The sequence below is a fragment of the Myxine glutinosa genome, chromosome 7 (genome assembly GCF_964187855.1).
Source record: "Myxine glutinosa chromosome 7, kmMyxGlut1.1, whole genome shotgun sequence".
Lineage (NCBI taxonomy): Eukaryota > Metazoa > Chordata > Myxini > Myxiniformes > Myxinidae > Myxine > Myxine glutinosa.
In genome coordinates this window covers 28,534,464-28,560,149 of record NC_136267.1, presented here as the reverse complement: position 1 = coordinate 28,560,149, position 25,686 = coordinate 28,534,464, and the positions used below count along the sequence as shown (strand labels likewise).

General features: G+C 42.5%; 1 protein-coding gene across 1 annotated transcript in view; it reads left to right on the top strand.

Annotated features, from left to right (window-relative positions):
* Window positions 1-7,841: 7,841 nt before the first annotated feature.
* Window positions 7,842-25,686, top strand: part of LOC137430717 (dmX-like protein 2) — a 79,179-nt gene continuing 61,334 nt past the window's right edge. Inside the window, exon 1 of the mRNA XM_078782658.1 lies at window positions 7,842-8,087. Coding sequence (XP_078638784.1) covers window positions 7,842-8,087 — 246 coding nt within the window. The remainder of the gene's footprint in view (window positions 8,088-25,686) is intronic.

Here is a 25,686-nt window from a genome sequence, read left to right as displayed (position 1 = left end):
GAGTCTGCCATGGTTGCTCACAGTGTCATCTGGCACAAATCGTGCAGTTTTCGCTCTCACAACAACATGCTGCAAAGAGCTGCCAGCAGTACCAAAGATGTTCATCCTTGTGAAAGTAATTATATTCCAACGGTGGCCACATGTGAGATCTAAATTGCCACTCATATCGGAACAAAATGTAGTTGTTTGCATTTTCTGTGAGGGACCAGCAAGTCACTTGCTGGATGAGGTGAAGCATCAACATTCCAACTTGACAAATGAGTGCAAACCAGTGCAGCTTTCATTCAGGGCACCAAGCTTCTGGCAAAGCTCAGTGAAGGAGACATGGTTTCCTTAGAGAGCAAATACCATGCATCGTGCCGAGTAGTGGACCTGTACAATCAAGCTGCCAAGATAGTACATCACGAGAGACAAAAAGACAATGGGAATGAAAGCATAATTTCTGGAAATGTCTTTGCTGAACTAGTGATGTATATTGAAGAAGCACGTGTGGAAGAGGACACTGTACCTGTCTTTAAGTTGAGTGATTTAGCACATCTATATAATAATAGCGTAAGGACTCGACTTTGTTATCCCTTTTACGCCGCACCCAGTGACCCGATGCCCACGGCACTAATGGATTTACGATCTACGAACCGCGGTCTTTGTTTATCACGTACAGCCATACTCGAAAAATCTGAATTAGCCGACGTTGGGGCCCAAAAGCATCCGATTAACTGCCGATACGACGCCATCTTACGACGCCATCGTATTGGCGTCTGCTGGGCGAAGGCGAAGCAAGCCGTCCGCTGATTGGACAGGCGAAGGCGAAAGCAAGCCGTCCACTGAGTGGACAACCCAGAGCATGCATTTGTGCCGGTGTTGGCGATCGTTGTTCATATATGCACTCTTCATTCTCATCTTTCTTCCTAACTCTTACTCGGACAAGCAAATCCCCTGTGCCATCCATAATGGTACACTCTATCCATACACTACATCTTCCCTTCCGTGGATGTTCCACGGGTTTCGGCTAGTCTCTATGAATGCAGGATTGCACAATTAGGAATATCTCATGACCAACAACTTCACCTGCACTGCTAAAATCTAGACTGCTAGCTCACTTTCCAGAAATACAACTTCATAGTAAGGGTCGCAATATCCTGCTTGTATTCAAAGACGACATTGGTACTGCCTTGGCTAAGGCTTGTGAACTGGAGTTTCAAAAGTTTGGCATTTTCCACATCTTCAAAAACATGGTATAATAGGTCATGTTGTATCGTAGAATATGAACAATCACCAAGCTTTCTTTGTGTATGCCTGAATAGTAAAATTATATTTTACAGCGCAGAAAGTTGTGGGCTATGCATTACTTAAACATGCCAAGCAATGGTGCACATTTATAAACTAGCAATTATCTGATAATCTCACAATTATGGCGGGCATTTTGGATGAAAGGCGATACCTTCGTGTTATTTTTTACAGTAAGACATTATTAATGTGTGGCACCCAGGGGAGTCCAGGGCTCCTGGTAGTTTGTTTACAGACTACACCACTCCCAAATATGGGGTGGGAGACCCTAAAGTAATTTGAAGGCAATTCCCCAAAGGTAAGTGTTCAATTAACTGAACAGAGATTTCAAATTAATGGAATTTATTTGAAAGTTTGGGAGGAGAGCACAATACAACACTTTATTAAACTTGAGAATATCCTAAAAGGCGAATAGCAGCCAAGTAATAAAAACTATCAAAAGAACAGCAGCTGACAGCACTGAACAAATATCTGTAAGGAAAACATAAAATTACATTTCTCATAATTAAAAGCATCCCCAAAAGGGTTTAACTTAACCCAACTGTTTCAGACGCTCGTGTAAAAGGACACGGAGCCGTTAGTAGTTCAAGCAATCCATGTTCCGCGTCCGGCACTCCCGGCCCGGAGGTGACTCCGGAAGTACATGTGCACGGTAGGCCTACACTGGGCGGTGTTATCAACACAAGCTAACACCTGTAACATCTCCCTTTTTTAACATTACTAATATCATGTGATGCAATCTATTCTACCAAAATTTCGAAAAGAGATGTAAACTGGTAACACAACATAATATTCTGGCTAAATTATAACACAGGATTATGCCAGGAGCTGAACATTTCCACCAATCAACGACATCAAATCAATAACTAAATGTCCTTGCTGTTACTTGTAACAGTTCACAGATCAAGTCTGTTTGGGGGTTTTGACAGTCTTCCACTGGGGAGAAAACAGGGCTCCTGTATGAGAGAGGCTCTTTGACCATCGCAGGTGTTGAGGGTGTGCTGCAGGTCCTCCCTGCTAGTGTGCTCACTCTCACCAAATTCTTCTTAGCATTGCAGCCCTCAGGCTCAATGGCAGTTTTGTCTTCACTTTGCACATCCGGTCTTGTGATGCTCTGGTTGTGCCTTTCCTCCGCTAGCAAATCCGAGGGCTGTCCATAACAGGGAGGTGGTGCTGACTCAGCTACTCTCAGGTCCACGCGATTGTGGCGATACAGGGCACCCTCCACATCCATGAGATAGGAGCGTGGGGCAACCTGTTGCATGCAGGTTCCTATTTTCCAGTGACCAGTTCGGTCTCCAGGCAGTGGTTTCATACGGATGCACTCACCAACTTTTAGTTCAGGTAAGTCTCTGGCTGACCTGTCATAGCTGAGCTTGGATATCTGCTTTTTTTGATGCAGTTTCTCCAAAACACCTGGCACCACACAAGGCTCGAGCAACTTGTTGGTCACAGGTAAAGGTGTTTTCAGCCTTCTTGACATCAAGCACTGCGCTGGGCTGCTGTCCATGCCCTCAGTTGGTGTGTTCCTCCACTGGAGTATGGCCTTCCAGGGTTCATTGCCATCACATGTAGCTTTCTTGCACAGGTTCTTTACGATTTTGACGGCAGACTCAGCTTTGCCATTGGCTTTTGGGTGTCGTGGAGAGGATGTGAGATGCTCGAATTCCCATTCGATGGTAAAGCGTCTAAATTGCTCGCCTGCAAATTGAGGCCCATTGTCAGAGATTACACGGTCCGGTTGACCGTGACGTGCGAATTGTGCCTTGCATCGCCGGATTGTTGTCTCAGCAGACAAGTCTGGGAGCAGCTCAATTTCCCAGAAGTCAGAATAGTGATCGACCATCCGGAGGAAGTCTTTCCCAATGTACTTGAATAAGTCCATGCTGATGATCTGCCAGGGCCGTTTGGGCAACTCGTGCGACATCATCGTCTCCTTTTGCTGCTCATGTGCATATTCATTGCACACGGAACATTTCCTGACAAAGTCTTTGATCTCTGCTTGCATGTTTGGCCAGAAGAGAGTATCGCGTGCTTGCCTGTAGCATGCTTCCCCTCCAATGTGGCTGGAGTGGATTCGTGCCAGCATCTCTGGGCGCAAAGACTTCGGTATGATAACTCTCTGACCTTTGAACAGCACACCATTCTGCACACTGATTTCATCTCTGCATAGCCAATAATCTCTAACAGCAAGAGATGTCTCCTCTCTCTGGTCAGGCCACCCGGCCAAGACAACAGCTTTTAGTGCTTGCAGGTATTCGTCTCTGTCTGTGTGCTGTCTGATCTGAAGCAGGCGTCGATCAGTGACGTTCAGGTAATCTGCCTGATTGATCTGCTCCACATCATACTGCTCCTGCTGCATGCTACAAACTGTGTGTCGCTCATGTTCCACATTGGAAGTACTGACCGCTGCTGTTGCCCTGCTGAGCATGTCGCTGATATATACACAAAGAATTAAGTTAAGCACCCCCCCCGTTTTTTTACAACCTCGCACATTACAAGTTTGTTGTCGTCAAAACAGTGTAATATACCCATGATATTGCTATATTTTCTGGAGAAGTGATATTATGGTCACATAAAAACATAACAATCATGCCGTTTTCAATATTTTATTCTGAATAATTTAAGGTGAAATTTTTTGGGAATTTTAGGCATATTTTCACCTCAATTTAAGTATGGAGCTATAGGTCCATCACGGACAGTGTGGATGACGTTTATGTTTTCTAACGTACAGTCATTGTTCTGAGAAGACCTCTAGCGATCTTTGCGTCAATAACGTGTGTAGGACCCACGTGATCGGATCACTGACTCAACCAATCACTTTTTTTCACTTTGATCACTCAATTTCATCAATGGATAATTGCTAATGTCATACCAATCATTATTTGATCTCACATACCTTAGAATATATGCCAATGTATACATATACACAAAGAATATATATTAGGGGGTGCTTACCTTAATTCGTTGTGTAGGGGTGCTTAACTTAATTCTTTGTGTATACATTTTAGGTCCAGGCTTGTACACAACCCTGAGGCTGTAGTTCTGGAGTGTGAGCAGCATGCTCTGGAGTCGCTTAGGTGCTCTTAGGAGAGGCTTGCTGAAAATGGCAATGAGCGGCTTGTGATCAGTCTTTGCCGTGATCACTTCCCGGCCATACAGATAGTGATGGAAGCGTTGACAGGCAAACACTATGCTCAGGCATTCCTTTTCGATTTGTGCATAGTTTTGTTCCATCAGCGTCAGCGCCCTTGATGCAAATGCAACCGGTTGTCCCTCTTGCATGAGACAGCACCCCAGTCCATTTTGGCTTGTCACTTTGTATAGTGACTGGCTTTGAGATGTCATAGTACCTTAATACAGGCATCATGGTGACCAGGCGCTTTATTTCCTGCACTGCAGCATCGTCTTTCGGTAGCCAATGCCATATCGCATCCTTGTCCAGCAGTCTCCTCAATGGCTCACAAACCTCAGAAAGGTGTGGCATGAATTTGGCAAGGTAGGTCACAAAGCCAATGAAACGCTGGACCGCCTTCCCATCTGTTGGGTGTGACATTTCCAGAATGGCTCTCACCTTTTCAGGATCAGCCGTCAGGCCATTTGAAGACAGTACATGTCCATGGAAACGGACCTTTGCTACCTTGAACTGCAGCTTCTTCAGGCCAAGTCTTAGTTTAACGTGCCTGCAGCGGTCCATCAGCGCCAGTAACTTTGCATCATGGTCACTATCTGCCTCGTCATCTGTATCCCCGCAGCCAACAATGAGGATGTCATCTGCAATGGGCTCTACTCCATATAGCCCAGCCAATAGCTCATGCTGCTTGCGTTGGTACACCTCTGGTGCTACGGAGACTCCAAAAGGCAGTTTGAGCCACCGTTTCCTGCCCCAGGGAGTCCAAAATGTTGTCATGTAACTGCTCTTCTCATCTAGCTTGCATTGTAAAAAGGCATCACGTGCATCTATGAGTGTGAATACCCGTGCCTTTGGTAATTTGTATAAGACATCTTCAAGTGTTGGCATGAGGTAGTGAGATCTTCGCAGTGCTTGGTTCAAAAACTTTGGATCTATGCAAATTCTCAGCTTCTCAGGCGTTTTTACTATGACCATGTTACTTATCCAGTCTGTCGGATCGGTCACAGTGGTAATGTGCCCATCTGCCTCATGTCTGTCCAGCTGTGCCTTCACGGCGGACTTCATGGCCATGGGTACATTGCGTGGGGAGCACTGGACTGGACGGATTTTTGGCGTCCAGTTCAAAATGTATTTCTCCTGGAACTGACTCTATTGGCCCATTGAAAACATCGTTGTACATGCTTATGAGCTGTTGTTTGGTCAAAGGCCCGGGCAGATGGTGCTCCATTTTGTGCAGTTCAGCAGGGACAGTGAAGTGCATCAGTCCCAAGCGCTGACTTCTTCCTCATAACTCTGTGGCTGTGAGTAGGATTGGGAGGCTTAACAAATTCAACCTCTGGCACATGCTGTTCAATCAATTCCTTCAGGTGCTTCTTGTGATTGTCACTTCTCTCCTCATGAATTTTCTTCTCCTTCAACAGGTTGATGTAAAAGTTGTTTAACTGTTTCATGCTAAGGACACAGTCATCTATACTTAGGGAATCTCTCACATACACAACAAACTCAGCATCACACACATTTCTCACATGTCTATATGCATCGCTATCTCCCCGTTCCTTGCCATGTCTGTCTGCAACCCTGATACAGTCTCGATGGTAGTACTTTTCTAATGCTGATGCATCTCCAGAGTCCGACAGTTCAGCTAGACTCGATCTGACTAAGTCATCCTCGGTAGCCTCTTTGATTGCTAGAAGTCGTTGACCCATAGAATCCGATACTACTCTATGCAGCCCTTGTGATGATTTTGGACAAAATGAACATGTGGAGAACATACATTTCCTTTCCTTCGGAAGCACCTTACAACCTTTCTGTCTTAGAGGCCTAATTGCTGCGTCAGATTTCTCTGTCTTGGGTGGCCGTCCACGTTTTGGAGCCATTGTCACGACATCGGAGGTAGAGGATGCCTGAGAAGACGTTGGTGTTTGGGAACGAGCGCGTTTTCTACACATCTCGAAGTTGGCCTTATTTGCAAGAGGTTTGCGACACTTGCTGTGATAAGAGACTTACGTAAATCTGACTCCGACAAGCTACTTAAATGATCTGCCAGCGATTTGAGGTTCACATCACCTCGACTAGCCCGCTCTGCAACCCTTTCTTTTAGATCTCGCACGAGTGATATATCATGTTTATCAACAAGTTTGTTATTCACAGAGTCTCCCTCTTTGCAAATGATGCAAATCCTTATTTCTTCAGATTTCCGTTCCGACATTGCAGAAGGCAGGTTGAAATGCTCAGAGCTTCACTTCATGGACACGTTCGCAGCAATACAGCGACACACCTGGAAATAAAGAAGAAAAAGATAAGCAAAATATGGCTACATCAACGTTTTGGCATTCAGCCAGGATATAGTGCATCATGATATGTAAGAAAAAGGCCTGTTGGATGATTTTTTCCCCCAAACTGATTTTTGCGGGTTTAGCAGAGTTATGGGGTGAACCAACCGAAAAGGTAGGGGTTGACCGCGAATGTCGAAAAGGATGTCACGACTGAATTCCTCACCCAATAAAACCTATATAAAGTGGTACTATACGATATAATTCAGTTATATTGGCTAATTTTACCTTTTGGAGCCATTTATGACCCTGTGGTGACCTTGAACCTATGACCTTGACCTCAGATCACCTCATAAACAACATAATTGAACTCGGCGCACCCAGAAACCCTATCCTAGACACCAAGATCATGAAGCTAGCATGTCTAGGAGCCGAGATATAGATTGTGCAATTTTTGAGGGTCACCCCCCCCCCCTAAAAGGCCCCCCAAAATACCCGAAAAGTTCGCGAAAAAATTCAACCCCTAATTTTCCTTTTAATGTACCCCCTAAAGTTGACAAAATTGCAAAAAAATCACTTTTGGCACAAAAATCGAGCGCCAGCCCTTTTTCTTACATATCATAATGCACTAACATGCTCAGCATGGCAACAGCAGCGGTCAGTACTTCCAATGTGGAACATGAGCGACACACAGTATTGTCATGCCACAGTCATACACTAGGCGGCATATAAACACAAGCTAACAGTAACACCTGTAACAGTAACCTCCGGTTCACAAACCTGGCTGTCCTTCCAGCTCACAAATCTATTTCTTAATTCACTAAACAATTGCTTTTCAAAAAATATCCACACGAGATTCCACCAAATTGTTGTAGGAATGCGTTATTAGCGGTGTAAACAACGGCGGCATCAACGGTGGTTTTATATTTACCTCCTTACTGTTCCGCTTCCGTATTCGTTTTCTTCTCCTTCTCGACGTGGAATAGTCAAGAACAAGACAAATCAGTCTCGCATAATCCTACGAACCATCAAATATACAATTTCATGAAATTACTATTATTTTACTATCATTGTTAATAATATTTTGTTATTGTTATAGTTACTATTATAACTCGACAAGTAAAATCGTACCTGTCAATGTATGACGAATGTCGCGAGATGGTCGAACCTCGTCAAAGTCTCGCGAGATCTTCCACGTCGCGCGATTGACTGCGGAGTGCGGAAAGGTCGGCAGTCGGCACTTGGCTTGGGTTTTGCGACCTCTCGGCGCCGATCTCACCCGGTTTCGTTTTGGTTACGGCGAGGCGATGCGGATACACCAGGTACTGGCCGGAGCTGTGAACCCTGGTAGTGGTGGTTACAGCACTGGTTGCGCGAGGGATTTGCCATTTACGGTGAGTGATGTTGTTGTGAAGAGAAAGTGTTGTCCGGTGTCAGGGCGACATTGATTAAAGTGGGAAAAAGACATTGGACGTCAGAGAGAATTCCTGCCTCGTGATGGGATTGTTGAAGCGAACTAACGAGTTCTTAGCATAACACTCACGGAAATGGCAGTAGTAGTAAATTATTTTAGTGGGTAGTAGTGCAGTCGTAGTTAGTGGTGGTGGTAGTAGTAGTATTAGTAGTAGTAATAAAGATAGTGGGTAGTAGTGTAGTAGGAGTAATAATAAAGATAGTGGGTAGTAGTGCAGTCGGAGTAATAAGAAAGATAGTGGGAAGTAGTGTAGTCGGAGTAATAATAAAGATAGTGGGAAGTAGTGTAGTCGTAGTAATAATAAAGATAGTGGGTAGTAGTGTAGTCGGAGTAATAATAAAGATAGTGGGAAGTAGTGTAGTAGGAGTAATAATAAAGATAGTGGGTAGTAGTGTAGTCGGAGTAATAATAAAGATAGTGGGTAGTAGTGTAGTCGGAGTAATAATAAAGATAGTGGGTAGTAGTGTAGTCGGAGTAATAATAAAGATAGTGGGTAGTAGTGTAGTCGGAGTAATAATAAAGATAGTGGGTAGTAGTGTAGTCGGAGTAATAATAAAGATAGTGGGAAGTAGTGCAGTCGGAGTAATAATAAAGATAGTGGGAAGTAGTGTAGTCGGAGTAATAATAAAGATAGTGGGTAGTAGTGTAGTCGGAGTAATAATAAAGATAGTGGGAAGTAGTCGTCGGAGTAATAATAAAGCTAGTGGGAAGTAGTGTAGTCGGAGTAATAATAAAGATAGTTGGTAGTAGTGTAGTAGGAGTAATAATAAAGATAGTGGGTAGTAGTGTAGTCGGGGTAATAATAAAGATAGTGGGTAGTAGTGTAGTCGGAGTAATAATAAAGATAGTGGGTAGTAGTGTAGTAGGAGTAATAATAAAGATAGTGGGTAGTAGTGTAGTCGGAGTCATAATAAAGATAGTGGGTAGTAGTGTAGTCGGAGTTATAATAAAGATAGTGGGAAGTAGTGTAGTCGGAGTCATAATAAAGATAGTGGGTAGTAGTGTAGTAGGAGTAATAATAAAGATAGTGGGTAGTAGTGCAGTCGGAGTTATAATAAAGATAGTGGGAAGTAGTGTAGTCGGAGTCATAATAAAGATAGTGGGTAGTAGTGTAGTAGGAGTAATAATAAAGATAGTGGGTAGTAGTGTAGTAGTAGTAATAATAAAGATAGTGGGTAGTAGTGCAGTCGGAGTAATAATAAAGCTAGTGGGAAGTAGTGTAGTCGGAGTAATAAGAAAGATAGTGGGTAGTAGTGTAGTCGGAGTAATAATAAAGATAGTGGGTAGTAGTGCAGTCGGAGTTATAATAAAGATAGTGGGAAGTAGTGTAGTCGGAGTCATAATAAAGATAGTGGGTAGTAGTGTAGTAGGAGTAATAATAAAGATAGTGGGTAGTAGTGTAGTAGTAGTAATAATAAAGATAGTGGGTAGTAGTGCAGTCGGAGTAATAATAAAGATAGTGGGAAGTAGTGTAGTAGGAGTAATAATAAAGATAGTGGGTAGTAGTGTAGTAGTAGTAGTAAGAAAGATAGTGGGTAGTAGTGTAGTAGGAGTAATAATAAAGATAGTGGGTAGTAGTGTAGTAGTAGTAGTAAGAAAGATAGTGGGTAGTAGTGTAGTCGGAGTAATAATAAAGATAGTGGGCAGTTGTGCAGTAGTAGTAGTAAGAAAGCTAGTGGGCAGTAGTGCAGTCGGAGTTATAATAAAGATAGTGGGAAGTAGTGTAGTCAGAGTAATAAGAAAGATAGTGGGTAGTAGTGTAGTCGGAGTAATAATAAAGATAGTGGGAAGTAGTGTAGTCGGAGTAATAATAAAGCTAGTGGGTAGTAGTGTAGTCGGAGTAATAATAAAGATAGTGGGTAGTAGTGCAGTCGGAGTAATAATAAAGATAGTGGGAAGTAGTGTAGTCGGAGTAATAATAAAGATAGTGGGAAGTAGTGCAGTCGGAGTTATAATAAAGATAGTGGGAAGTAGTGTAGTCGGAGTCATAATAAAGATAGTGGGTAGTAGTGTAGTAGGAGTAATAATAAAGATAGTGGGTAGTAGTGTAGTAGGAGTAATAATAAAGATAGTGGGTAGTAGTGTAGTAGTAGTAGTAAGAAAGATAGTGGGTAGTAGTGTAGTAGGAGTAATAATAAAGATAGTGGGTAGTAGTGCAGTCGGAGTAATAATAAAGATAGTGGGAAGTAGTGTAGTAGGAGTAATAATAAAGATAGTGGGTAGTAGTGTAGTAGTAGTAGTAAGAAAGATAGTGGGTAGTAGTGTAGTAGGAGTAATAATAAAGATAGTGGGAAGTAGTGTAGTAGGAGTAATAATAAAGATAGTGGGTAGTAGTGCAGTCGGAGTAATAATAAAGATAGTGGGAAGTAGTGTAGTAGGAGTAATAATAAAGATAGTGGGTAGTAGTGTAGTAGTAGTAGTAAGAAAGATAGTGGGAAGTAGTGTAGTAGGAGTAATAATAAAGATAGTGGGTAGTAGTGTAGTAGTAGTAGTAAGAAAGATAGTGGGTAGTAGTGTAGTAGGAGTAATAATAAAGATAGTGGGAAGTAGTGTAGTAGGAGTAATAATAAAGATAGTGGGTAGTAGTGCAGTCGGAGTAATAATAAAGATAGTGGGAAGTAGTGTAGTAGGAGTAATAATAAAGATAGTGGGTAGTAGTGTAGTAGTAGTAGTAAGAAAGATAGTGGGAAGTAGTGTAGTAGGAGTAATAATAAAGATTGTGGGGTTTTGTCATAATGTGGGGTTTTGTCATAATGTGGGGTTTTGTCATAATGTGGGGTTTTGTCATAATGTGGGGTTTTGTCATAATGTGAGGTTTTGTCATAATGTGGGGTTTTGTCATAATGTGGGGTTTTGTCATAATGTGGGGTTTTGTCATTAAGTGGGGTTTTGTCATAATGTGGGGTTTTTTCATAATGTGAGGTTTTGTCATAATGTGGGGTTTTGTCATAATGTGGGGTTTTGTCATAATGTGGGGTTTTGTCATAATGTGGGGTTTTGTCATAATGTGGGGTTTTGTCATAATGTGGGGTTTTGTCATAATGTGGGGTTTTGTCATAATGTGGGGTTTTGTCATAATGTGGGGTTTTGTTATAATGTGGGGTTTTGTCATAATGTGGGGTTTTGTCATAATGTGGGGTTTTGTCATAATGTGGGGTTTTGTCATAATGTGGGGTTTTGTCATAATGTGGGGTTTTGTCATAATGTGGGGTTTTGTCATAATGTGGGGTTTTGTCATTAAGTGGGGTTTTGTCATAATGTGGGGTGTTGTCATAATGTGGGGTTTTGTCATAATGTGGGGTTTTGTCATAATGTGGGGTTTTGTCATAATGTGGGGTTTTGTCATAATGTGGGGTTTTGTCATAATGTGAGGTTTTGTCATAATGTGGGGTTTTGTCATAATGTGGGGTTTTGTCATAATGTGGGGGTTTGTCATTAAGTGGGGTTTTGTCATAATGTGGGGTGTTGTCATAATGTGGGGTTTTGTCATAATGTGGGGTTTTGTCATAATGTGGGGTTTTGTCATAATGTGGGGTTTTGTCATAATGTGGGGTTTTGTCATAATGTGAGGTTTTGTCATAATGTGGGGTTTTGTCATAATGTGGGGTTTTGTCATAATGTGGGGTTTTGTCATTAAGTGGGGTTTTGTCATAATGTGGGGTTTTGTCATAATGTGGGGTTTTGTCATAATGTGGGGTTTTGTCATTAAGTGGGGTTTTGTCATAATGTGGGGTTTTGTCATAATGTGGGGTTTTGTCATAATGTGAGGTTTTGTCATAATGTGGGGTTTTGTCATAATGTGGGGTTTTGTCATAATGTGGGGTTTTGTCATAATGTGGGGTTTTGTCATAATGTGGGGTTTTGTCATAATGTGGGGTTTTGTCATAATGTGGGGTTTTGTCATAATGTGGGGTTTTGTCATAATGTGGGGTTTTGTCATAATGTGGGGTTTTGTCATAATGTGGGGTTTTGTCATAATGTGGGGTTTTGTCATAATGTGGGGTTTTGTCATAATGTGGGGTTTTGTCATAATGTGGGGTTTTGTCATAATGTGGGGTTTTGTCATAATGTGGGGTTTTGTTATAATGTGGGGTTTTGTCATAATGTGGGGTTTTGTCATAATGTGGGGTTTTGTCATAATGTGGGGTTTTGTCATAATGTGGGGTTTTGTCATAATGTGGGGTTTTGTCATAATGTGGGGTTTTGTCATAATGTGGGGTTTTGTCATTAAGTGGGGTTTTGTCATAATGTGGGGTGTTGTCATAATGTGGGGTTTTGTCATAATGTGGGGTTTTGTCATAATGTGGGGTTTTGTCATAATGTGGGGTTTTGTCATAATGTGGGGTTTTGTCATAATGTGAGGTTTTGTCATAATGTGGGGTTTTGTCATAATGTGGGGTTTTGTCATAATGTGGGGGTTTGTCATTAAGTGGGGTTTTGTCATAATGTGGGGTGTTGTCATAATGTGGGGTTTTGTCATAATGTGGGGTTTTGTCATAATGTGGGGTTTTGTCATAATGTGGGGTTTTGTCATAATGTGGGGTTTTGTCATAATGTGAGGTTTTGTCATAATGTGGGGTTTTGTCATAATGTGGGGTTTTGTCATAATGTGGGGTTTTGTCATTAAGTGGGGTTTTGTCATAATGTGGGGTTTTGTCATAATGTGGGGTTTTGTCATAATGTGGGGTTTTGTCATTAAGTGGGGTTTTGTCATAATGTGGGGTTTTGTCATAATGTGGGGTTTTGTCATAATGTGAGGTTTTGTCATAATGTGGGGTTTTGTCATAATGTGGGGTTGTGTCACAATGTGTGGTTTTTTCATGAAGTGCGGGTTTCTCATAATGTGGGGTTTCACCCACAATGGGTAAGAAATGAATTTAGATTTGCTCATTGGAGGGTAAAAAAAATAGAAGAAAAAAAGTTTATGCACATGCATACTTGGCTTGGCAAATGGGAGTGGTGTATACAATTAGAGTTGGCATTCAATGTGCGTGTTAATCCCCATTCATATAACAAGGAATTGCAAGGAACTTTCGTGCACGAGAAGGCCATTCGGCCCATCATGTTTACGCTACGCCATCACCAGTTACTATCACCCATCCACATGCGAACTACCTTCAACTACTGCCAATATCCCCATACCCCTTGATCCTTCTAAGCACCGATATAATTCCAATTTGAGCATGTTTACCGTTTCTGTTGCCAATAGGTTTCTAGGGAGTCCATTCCATGCATTAACTACCCTCTAAATGAAAGACCTCTGCCTCATTGCTGTCCTAACTCTCCTCTTCTTTACTCTCATATATGTCTGCTATTTCCGAAACAATATTTTACACCATCAACAGGAACTTTTCCTTTTTCCATCTTATGGACCTTTCTATAGGAAGTTGTACTTCAATTAATATTTTTTTCTGTTATAGTGGTAACAGCTCTATAAAACCTATAGTTGGAACAAATGGAACATGTCTTTCAATCCTGATAAATCTCACACTCTTACGATGTCTCTCCGAAAAGACCGACTGGACAACCCTCCCATCCACTTTCTGAATAATCCTCTCCAAGAAGTTCTGTCACTCAAGCTTTTGGGTCTCACTATTTGCCATGATCTTTCCTGGGAAAACCACATTTCCAAGCTGGCCTCCAAAGCCAGTCGCCGAATGGGCATCCTCCGTCGTGTGAAGTCCTTCCTTGGCACACCTGAGCTCCTCACCACATACAAGGCTTTCATCCGCAGCTCTATGGAATACTGCCCCCCCCTCTGGTCTGGTGCTCCTGCCTCACACCTAGCCCGTCTTCACGCTGTTGAAACCAAAGCGTTCAGAATCATTGGAATCTCCCGCGATGAAGCTAACTCCAAGGGCCTTTCACTCACTCACCGCAGGCAGGTTGGTGGTCTTTCCGTCTTCTACTGACTCCTCTCTGGCCTTGCCCCCCCAGCCCTCTCTGGGCTCTGTCCCCCAAATATTCCTACAGGTCACACAAGATCTGCCTGCAACCCTCTTATGGTTAAACTGCCAAAATCAAGACTTTCTGCTCACCTTCACTCCTTCATTCCTCTTTTCTCCCGCCTCTGGAACAAACTCCCTCACTCTCTTCAATCCCACTCCACCCTCCAGGTCTTTAAAACAGCTGTTCACCACCATCTCTTATCCTCCCCCATCCAAAACCTTGATCTTTTCTACCCCCGCTAATTTCGGTCCCCTTGTGTTTTATAGCTTATAGCTCTCCCCCCCCCCCCCTCCCCTTCCCACGCCTCCTGCCCCCAAGCCCTCTCCCTCCCACACTTCTCCCTGCTCTCAAATGTTGTGGTTGTGTGCTTCCCCTTCTCTCCCCATCTTGTCTTGTCTTGTCTGGTCTTGTCTTCCGCTCCCTCTTTTTGTATATTTTGTTTGTCTGGTTGATTTGTTTGTGAAATAAATGTTAGCTCTTTCACGAGCCTCGATTCAGTATACAAACAAACAAACAAACAAACAAACAAACAAAAAAAAAAAAAAAAATAAGTGGGTAGTAGTGTAGTAGTAGTAGTAAGAAAGATAGTGGGTAGTAGTGTAGTAGGAGTAATAATAAAGATAGTGGGTAGTAGTGTAGTAGTAGTAGTAAGAAAGATAGTGGGTAGTAGTGTAGTCGGAGTAATAATAAAGATAGTGGGCAGTTGTGCAGTAGTAGTAGTAAGAAAGATAGTGGGCAGTAGTGCAGTCGGAGTTATAATAAAGATAGTGGGAAGTAGTGTAGTCGGAGTAATAATAAAGATAGTGGGAAGTAGTGTAGTCAGAGTAATAATAAAGCTAGTGGGAAGTAGTGTAGTCAGAGTAATAAGAAAGATAGTGGGTAGTAGTGTAGTCGGAGTAATAATAAAGATAGTGGGAAGTAGTGTAGTCGGAGTAATAATAAAGCTAGTGGGAAGTAGTGTAGTCGGAGTAATAAGAAAGATAGTGGGTAGTAGTGTAGTCGGAGTAATAATAAAGATAGTGGGTAGTAGTGCAGTCGGAGTAATAATAAAGATAGTGGGAAGTAGTGTAGTCGGAGTAATAATAAAGATAGTGGGCAGTAGTGTAGTCGGAGTAATAATAAAGCTAGTGGGAAGTAGTGTACTAGGAGTAATAATAAAGATAGTGGGCAGTTGTGCAGTAGTAGTAGTAGTAAGAAAGATAGTGGGTAGTAGTGTAGTCGGAGTAATAATAAAGATAGTGGGTAGTAGTGTAGTCGGAGTAATAATAAAGATAGTGGGTAGTAGTGTAGTAGGAGTAATAATAAAGATAGTGGGAAGTAGTGCAGTCGGAGTAATAATAAAGATAGTGGGTAGTAGTGTAGTCGGAGTAATAATAAAGATAGTGGGAAGTAGTGTACTAGGAGTAATAATAAAGATAGTGGGCAGTTGTGCAGTAGTAGTAGTAGTAGTAGTAAGAAAGATAGTGGGTAGTAGTGTAGTCGGAGTAATAATAAAGATAGTGGGTAGTAGTGTAGTCGGAGTAATAATAAAGATAGTGGGTAGTAGTGTAGTAGGAGTAATAATAAAGATAGTGGGTAGTAGTGCAGTCGGAGTAATAATAAAGATAGTGGGTAGTAGTGCAGTCGGAGTATTAATAAAGATAGTGGGTAGTAGTGTAGTCGGAGTAATAATAAAGATAGTGGGTAGTAGTGCAGTCGGAGTAATAATAAAGATAGTGGGTAGTAGTGTAGTCGGAGTAATAATAAAGATAGTGGGAAGTAGTGCAGTCGGAGTAATAATAAAGATAGTGGGTAGTAGTGCAGTCGGAGTAATAATAAAGATAGTGGGAAGTAGTGCAGTCGGAGTAATAATAAAGATAGTGGGTAGTAGTGCAGTCGGAGTAATAATAAAGATAGTGGGTAGTAGTGCAGTCGGAGTATTAATAAAGATAGTGGGTAGGAGTGCAGTCGGAGTAATAATAAAGATAGTGGGTAGTAGTGTAGTAGGAGTAATAATAAAGATAGTGGGAAGTAGTGTAGTCGGAGTAATAATAAAGCTAGTGGGAAGTAGTGCAGTCGGAGTAATAATAAAGATAGTGGGAAGTAGTGTAGTCGGAGTAATAATAAAGATAGTGGGAAGTAGTGTCGTCGGAGTAATAATAAAGCTAGTGGGAAGTAGTGTAGTCGGAGTAATAATAAAGATAGTGGGTAGTAGTGTAGTAGGAGTAATAATAAAGATCGTGGGTAGGAGTGTAGTCGGTGTAATAATAAAGATAGTGGGTAGTATTGTAGTCGGAGTAATAATAAAGATAGTGGGTAGTCGTGTAGTCGGAGTAATAATAAAGATAGTGGGTAGTAGTGTAGTCGGAGTAATAAATCTAGTGGGAAGTAGTGTAGTCGGAGTAATAATAAAGATAGTGGGTAGTAGTGTAGTCGGAGTAATAAAGCGAGTGGGAAGTAGTGTAGTAGGAGTAGTAATAATAAAGATAGTGGGTAGTAGTGTAGTAGGAGTAATAATAAAGATAGTGGGAAGTAGTGTACTAGGAGTAATAGTAAAGATAATGGGTAGTAGTGTAGTCGGAGTAATAATAAAGATAGTGGGTAGTAGTGTAGTCGGAGTAGTAATAAAGATAGTGGGTAGTAGTGTAGTAGGAGTGGTAATAAAGATAGTGGGTAGTAGTGTAGTAGGAGTAGTAATAAAGATAGTGGGTAGTAATGTAGTCGGAGTAATAAAGCTAGTGGGAAGTAGTGTAGTCGGAGTAATAAAGATAGCGGGTAGTAGTGTACTCGGAGTAATAATAAAGATAGTGGGAAGTAGTGTAGTAGGAGTAGTAATAAAGATAGTGGGTAGTAGTGTAGTAGGAGTAGTAATAAAGATAGTGGGTAGTAGTGTAGTCGGAGTAATAATAAAGATAGTGGGCAGTAGTGCAGTAGTAGTAGTAATAAAGATAGTGGGTAGTAGTGTACTTGGAGTAATAATAAAGATAGTGGGCAGTAGTGCAGTAGTAGTAGTAATAAAGATAGTGGGTAGTAGTGTAGTAGGAGTAGTAATAAAGATAGTGGGTAGTAGTGCAGTAGTAGTAGTAATAAAGATAGTGGGTAGTAGTGTACTAGGAGTAATAATAAAGATAGTGGGCAGTAGTGCAGTAGTAGTAGTAATAAAGATAGTGGGTAGTAGTGTAGTAGGAGTAGTAATAAAGATAGTGGGTAGTAGTGCAGTAGTAGTAATAATAAAGATAGTGGGTAGTAGTGTACTAGGAGTCATAATAAAGATAGTGGGCAGTAGTGCAGTAGTAGTAGTAATAAAGATAGTGGGCAGTAGTGCAGTAGTAGTAGTAATAAAGATAGTGGGCAGTAGTAGTAGTAATAAAGATAGTGGGCAGTAATGTAGTCGGAGTAATAATGGTAGTGGGTAGTAGTGTAGTAGGAGTAATAAAGGCAGTAGTGTCGTGGTAGTTGTAGTAAAATTGGTAATGGTAGTGGGTGTTCCTTCACCACCTTCTCAAACCTTGTGTTCCAGCTCGTCCCATGGTAAGAAATTTATTTCCTGGAAAAAAAAATAATAATAATTTATTTACTTGTTACCCTCGCCCGAGGAGAGGGTATTGCATTTGAGTCCATTTGTTTCGTCTCTGTCTGAGGAGTTGGTTAACTTAGTAATGCAGGTTCCTTTCAGCAGGTAACAAAGGCATCCATCCTTAAGTGATTGTTTTTATCCAACACAGTAACCCATTTTATTTTTAACAATAGTGACCCATTGTGTTTTTTAAAAATCCTGTACAGTGACCAATTTTGTTGTTTTATCCCATAAAGTGACTCATTTTGTTTTTATGCCATACAGTAACCCATTGTGTTTTTTTATCCTGTACAGTGACCAATTTTGTTGTTTTAGCCCATACATTGACCCATTCTGTTTTTTTTATCCCGTACAGTGACCAATTTTGTTGTATTATCCCGTACAGTGACCAATTTTGTTGTTTTATCCTGTACATTGACCAATTTTGTTGTTTTATCCTGTACAGTGACCAATTTTGTTGTTTTATCCCGTACAGTGACCAATTTTGTTGTTTTATCCCGTGCATTGACCAATTTGGTTTTTATCCCGTACATTGACCAGTTTTGTTGTTTTATCCCGTACAGTGACCAATTTTGTTGTTTTATCCCGTACAGTGACCAATTTTGTTGTTTTATCCCGTGCATTGACCAATTTGGTTTTTATCCCGTACGTTGACCAGTTTTGTTGTTTTATCCCATACAGTGAACCATTTTGTCTTTTTATCTTGTACAGTGACCCATTTTGTCTTTATCCCATACTGTGACCCATTTTGTCTTTTTATCTTGTACAGTGACCCATTTTGTCTTTTTATCTTGTACAGTGACCCATTTTGTCTTATCCCATACAGTGACCTAATTAGCTAACATTAATCACACAAAAAGTCAAACCGACACATAAAACACAAAATAAGGGGAGCGGTAGAAAAGATACGGAGAGAGGGGGAAGGACACAAACACAACATTTGAGAGCAGGGACATCGAGAGAACTGTGGGAGGGAGAGGGCTTTGGGGGATGTGGGAGAGGTATAAAATATATGAACACTGCAAGGACTTCCAGGAAAGAAAAAGGAGGGTTTACGTAAAGGAGGGTTTACCGTGGGAGTTGTTGTATGCAGATGATCTGCTGTTGATTGTGGAAAGTATGGATGGACTGAAGGAAAAGATGAACAAGTGGAAGGAATGTATGGAGACAAAAGGTCTGAAGGTGAATATCGGAAAGACGAAGGTGATGGCAAGTGGTAAAGCATGTGGTGAGGTGGAAAGAACTGGGAAGTGGCCCTGTGCTGTGTGCAGGAAGTGTGTCGGAGTGAACTCCATTCAATGTTCAATGTGCGCTGAGTGGGTTCATCAAAAATGTAGTGGTCTGAGAAGGTCATTAACCAGTGTGGCAGCTACATTCAAATGTAAGTGTGCACAGAGGGAGCTGCAGATGGAGGAAATGTTGAGTTGGATCTTGGAGACGGCGTGAAACTGGAAGGTGTGAAAACATTTTGCTACCTCGGAGACATGCTGAATGGAGAAGGTGGATCAGACTCGGCAACGGTTGCTAGAGTGAGATGTGCATGGAAGAAGTTTTGGGAACTGAGTGGCGTGCTGATGAGGAGGGGAGTGTCGTTGAAGCTGAAGGGAAAGGTGTATACTGCATGTGTGAGAAGTGTTATGATTTATGGGAGCGAGACATGGGTAATGAACGTAGAGCAGCAACGAAGGTTGGAAAGGGTGGAAATGCGAATGGTTCGGTGGATGTGCGGAGTATCGTTGAGAGAGAGGAAGACAAATGATGAATTGCGAAAGATGATGGGAATAGAGCCTGTGATTGATGCTGTGAAGAGAAACAGTTTGAGATGGTTTGGTCATGTTTTGAGGAAGGATGAAAGTGACTGGTTGAGAAGAGTGATGGAAATGAATGTAGAAGGAAGGAGAGGACGGGGAAGACCGAGAAAAACTTTGTTAAAGATGGTGGAAGAAGAAATGCGGGCAAGGGGGTTAACAAGGAGAGATGCAGAAAATAGGGCAAGATGGAGAAGATTGTCATGGGGACCGCAAGGCTAACCCCCGCTCGAGCAGGGAAAATGGCCGTAAAATGCATGTTGTTGTTTGTTTTTGTACAGTGACCCATTTTGTCTTTTTAGCCCATGCTGTGACCCATTTTGTCTTTTTATCCCATACAGTGACCCATTTTGTCTTTTTATCCTATACAGTGACCCATTTTGTCTCTTTATCCCATACAGTAACACATTTTGCTTTTTATCCTGTACAGTAACCAATTTTATCTTTAACAATACAGTGACCAATTTTGGTTTTTATCAATATAGTGACCATTTTGTTTTTTATCCCGTACAATGACCCATTTCGTTTTTTTTACCTCTGCCACCAAAGGTGGATGGAGGTTATGTTTTCACCCCTGTCTGTTTGTCTCTGTCTGTTTGTCTCTGTCTGTCTGTCTGTCTGTGAACAAGATATTGTCGCGCGAATCCCTCGGTTAATACCAGGGCTCGCGGATGACCAAACGGGCTTTAACTCCGAGGCAACGATCAATGCGGATTCAACTACATAAAGCGCGGGAGGAAGAAGGAAGAGGAAGAAGCTGCAAGCGCTTATCTGTAGCGTTCTCACGGCAGCTCCGATCCTGCAAGGGATTAACTCAAACGAACACAGGATTTTGGAATGTCAAAGAAAATAATACAAGGATTTATTTTATATATCTCGGGACAGGAAAACGCTGCGATAAATAAATGTCCTAATCGGGACGTCCCCGCACCAGACTTAACAACAGGACAAAGGGGAGAACGAATAAAATAAATGTCCCATCGTGTTGTGGACGCGTCTTATCTGTCTGCAGTGGTGTCCGTCGTCCAACGCGGCTCCATCCGCCTCCGAGCTGGCGCGAAGACAGCCTCTGTCTGCTTCGCCCACGCCCGTGGCGTCAGTCGCACACGAGGTCCCGTCCGCTCGCAGCACCACGCCTCACTCCAACCTCCAAGCACCACGACAAGAACACCACCAGCACCAAGTGCACCAAATGCACCACGAATAACCCAGGGAAGCACCAAAAGCACCAAACGCACCACGAAGAACCCCCGGGAAGAAGACGCCAACGACCACTAGGGAAGAAACCTGTCAAGAGCTCCGAGCGCCAAGAGATCTCCAAGAGTCCAGCGCAGAGAGGGAAAGGGAAGAGAGAGAAATGCCGGCGAGCCAGCAGTTTTATCACTCGCCCTGTGACGTCAGTTCTTTCTCTCTCCAACCAGCTCGGTGATCCTCGTCTTCCAGAATCTTCTCACCGCGCTGGTGTCCTCCCATTGGCGGAGTGCTTCCCGCCCTCCATGTCATGCCATTCTCGTGGCCAACCACAAGTCCTTCTTTTCCCTCCAATCATGGGGCAGTTCTCTGTCCCTCCTATTGACCAATCCCTCTTCCTCCCCTATTCTGCCAATCGGCGTCCTGTGGTGTTGCTTGCCCCCTCCCCCTGGCCAATCAACAGTCCTCCTGGGCGTGGCTCCCAGCCTTGCTCGATGTTTGGTGCCATGGTGGCGTTGTATGCAGCCGCTTCCCGCTGTTTTTTCCGGTCAGTCATTGTAAGGGGAGGGAATTTAATTACTGTTGTGCACTAAGGACCTATCTAAGTGTCTATATGAGTGTGTTGCCATAAGGGACACAGGTATGATCACCAGGTCTAACACACAGGGGTCTTATCTTAGTTCCTACAACTATTTAACACACGAACATCCTTGTATGTTCACAGGTATACACTTACCCCGACAAACCGCCTAAAACACAGAACTTATTACAGGTAGATTCGCTATCCCGACAGACGAAGCATGATACCTATTCAGATCTACCTGGCTGTAGATATTCCTCTACCCAGATTCATAACACAGCCCCCCCCCTTTTCCCCCTCCCTGGAACCATAGCCCCTGCTAGGTTCACTGCAGGCGCTACCATTCCAGTCTTAACACTTACTGTCTCACACTTAATTAGCCTATGAAATAAAGCAGGAGCGCTGTGGGAAGTGAGCCGGAGCTAATTACCTGTTCTCCTTAACATGCTAATCCCCTTAACAATCATTCAAATATGTACAATCATTTTGATTCGTCGTTCCTGCGGAGGGAGGAAATGAACAACAACACGCAAAACTAACTTAACCACAAACCTTACCTTACTCAAAAACTCTAGAAAATTTGTACAAACCCCAGTCTACAGACCGCATCCCCCGTGGATGCCACAAGACGCAACGTTACCTGTGGGGCCATCCCAATGCACCCCTAAATTTCCGCGGGCCCTGTCCAGGTGTTACAGGTGAGTGACATGGCTCAGTCGATTTCGCCCACATTCATGCAACACAAACCCCTTAACCACTCATACACATTCCATAGATCTTTAGACACCAAATCATTGCAATTACTTATTCACCCCCCTGCAGGACCATGACATAGATGTCATATTCGTGTGTGCATTCATTTCTCTCAACTAGGCAGCGGGGAGGTACCGCACCAGTAAGATGGTGGGGGCGCTTCAAGCTGTGGTGCCCGCAGTCCCCAAAACAAGTCACTTGACTCACAAATTCATTGCCCCCCCCCCCCATTACCTCTTGACCCCGTGACAGTCAAACAGCCCTTTCCGCCGTTACCCTGCCGGTGACTGGTCTCCACACTCCAGGCGCCGTGGCCTCCTGCCTCAGCGCTGCTACACGGGTCGTCGGGAGTCTCCCTTACCCCAAGGCGCCCAAACAGACCCTCCACCGACGAGCTCCAATTTCCAGATACCACTGGCTGCCAGGGGGAATTGCTGCAGAGGAGGGCCGCAGGCATTGCTCCTCAGAGCTTGATCTGTACCTGTGGACACACCCACACTTTCCCCACCCACAAAATCCCCAAACACATTTCTTCCCCCGCTGCCATTCAATTTTCCAACACGTTTCCATAAAAGATGTTACAAAGAGTTGCCATAGCCTGCCATTGTGAAATCCCCGTTCAAATTTAAATCACATACTTCACAAAAAAAACAATTGTCATCACTCACACTCCAGTTTGTTTCCATTCTCACGACCACATGGAAACACAACACCTATACACATAAACACACGCCACCCACAAGACACTGGCCCACATTCCATCCCCCTCACCGGCCATGTCATCACTCTCAACCGCCCCCAACTCCAAATTACATGTCCCCAAAATTTACATAGCAAATCCTGAAGCCTGGGACAGTACACATACAAGTGCGTTAATCGATTGAAGCGGTGTATGGTTCATGATTCCATGATGAGCGGTGTATTGAGCATGATGAGCATGATGAGCTACCAACCGCGGAAGTAAGTAATTCGCCTCGGGTTTTTGATAGCACGTTATTAACCCAACCCTTGTGGGGTATATAGATTACAGTAGATCTTCCCTGAGTTCTGTAAGTAAAACTTACCTCACGGATGTTGGGATTTCTCCCAAAAAATTTGTTTAATGTCATAAACAGCTGTAAGCGGCTGTTTAAGAAACTAATCGATGGGGCCATACATTATATATTTATGCAGACAGTAGAGATAATTATGGTGCTCTCCCAATCCTGAAGCCCAACGATTTGCATACCTTTACAAGAGGTTCAACATTTGCTTTATTGTTAAACTTCGACGTTATTGGAGCATCTACTCGGCCAGGTTGCTCATTGCAATAAAGCATCTCTATTGCCACATGCTGATTGCACGTTGACATTTGTAAGCACCACATTTTCTGTTGCAACATCAGAATATGATTATATTATGTGCAACAGCTAGCTGCTTGACATCAATGCTGAGTTAACAGTTGTATAATGTGAAAAATAATTTTGAGTCAAAAGAATGAGAGGGGTCAGGGGTGAGCTTGCATATGGCCATGTGAGGTGGGAGGTTAGGGTCGGTGAGTAACATTGAAGATTGTCTTTTTACTTCCGCCAACGAAGGAGAACGGAGCTTATATTTTCACCCCTTTCTTTGTTTGTTTGCCTGTTTGTCTGTTTGTCTGTCTGTCTGTGAGCAGGGCATCTCAAAAGATTATGAACGGATTCAGACAAAACTTGGTGGACAGTTTGGGTGTGTGACAAGGATGAATTGATTAGATTTTGGTGAAGATCTGTATCTGGATACGATAATTTTTAAAGTGATTCTTCACCATTGAGAAATAGGGCCGAAAACGATATAGCATGAATCTGTCAAAAAGTTGTGGACTTTGACAAAGCTTGGTGGTTGAGTTGGGTAGGTGTCAAGAACAAGCCGATTCAGGTCTGGAGCAAATCAGGCCTATCAGTGGAATACAAAACCTAAACTGTCCAGTCTGGCGGAGGATTGCGCTCTACCGCGTGCCATTCTAGTTTTGTTTGGTTCCTAAATAATCCTCGATACTCCACTTGGATAGTGCAATTTTTGATTTAAATATTTCGTGATTCTTTCCAGTTTGGAGCTTTATTGAAGAATCTCGTCGACTTTTGGATGTGGACATGAATGGACATAATTTGGTTTCCATTACAAATCGACTTGCACCAAGTTGTCTATTTTGGGATGCATTGTACCGTGGATTGTGAGTCACTTCGAGGACCGACATGGTTGCCAACTTGTCAAGACATTTTCAATGAGGACAAATTTGTATATTTTGGAGCTTGCCAAAACAATACAATACTAGTGCGTGCCCGTACGTGCGGGGAGGTAAGTACGTGGACATACGTACGTTGACGTACGTACCAAAAATAAGGCCTCACTGTCCGGAAGTTCGCATATCGCAATTATGATTAATCGCAAATTAGTTTTAATGGCCAATTCTTCAATTAGCGCCAACATATATTGCCATTTTGCAATTTCATCGCAAGGAAAAGCATAAAGAGAAGAGAACAACAAACACACACGCGGTTCCTTCGCTGTAGCTTGACCGTACGTGCAAAGAAAAATTAAAACTTTCATCGTTCCTTCGGTCTTCGCTCTCGTCCTTCGCCGTTCCTTCGCTCTCGTCCTTCGCTCTCGTCCTTCGCTGTTCCTTCGTTCACGTACAAGACGTATGTGTTTGCTAAATATATGGCCATAACTTGGTAACCACTTGTCCGATTAATAGCAAACCTTGAAAAGTCACATCCTCAGGTCCCCAGCAATATACCTGGCAAGTTTCACTTAGATCGGACCAGTGGTTGTCGAGAAACAGCGGTCACAGGCATACACACAGACAGACACACAGACACACAGAGATTGCTTGCATTATCGAGAGATTCTTTCTAATATTCACTCACGTTTTCAAAAATCGATAAATTTGTCAATTTATTGCCTGGGTTTGGTATGATTAAGAATTCAGCTTGATGATCTCCTTGATCAGCAGTTGAGTTTTTATGTAAAACAATTAGGTATACGATTGTGAGTTTTCTACTCTACTTTTAATGCTGATACCTTGTTCTGAAATATTCAAACCACCAAAGTTTCAAACAACGATGTGCAGTATCATCGAAACGGGAAGCATAGTGTAAGCCGATTTACGATCATCTCCAGGAGCAATCTTTCCCCCACTCTCTCATTTCCTGATTCTGACTTCATTGGACCTCAAGGCAATTTGGAAGGTTCTTTGTTCAGGTCTGTGTGACGATATAAATGTAAGAATAAAAAAAACTTTCAGTTGAAAAATGTACATGGTTGGGACTGCCTTTGTGAAGTCACTGCTTAACTTGCACTTTCATCACACACATTCCAGACATCGTGGAAATTGCTCACGTTAATACATTACTGTCTTCTCTGCACATAAAGATGTAGACTTTGAAGTTTAATATTTAGCTTCAAGTCATTTGGATGTGCAGCATGATTTATTAACGAAATGCATTTAATCTTTTCTAGCCTCCTTGATCTTGAAGTGAGCTCAGTACTATTTTTCTACAGGAGTGTATGCACAAAACGAGAGGGCAACAGCCTTACAGACTGACAGAATGAGGAGAAAAGGTAGACAAAAACACATTGACACATTGAAAACTAGTTGAGCACATACCCCTGTGAGGCTCAACAGTTTACGTTTTGTATCCCACTGATAGGCCAGACCTAC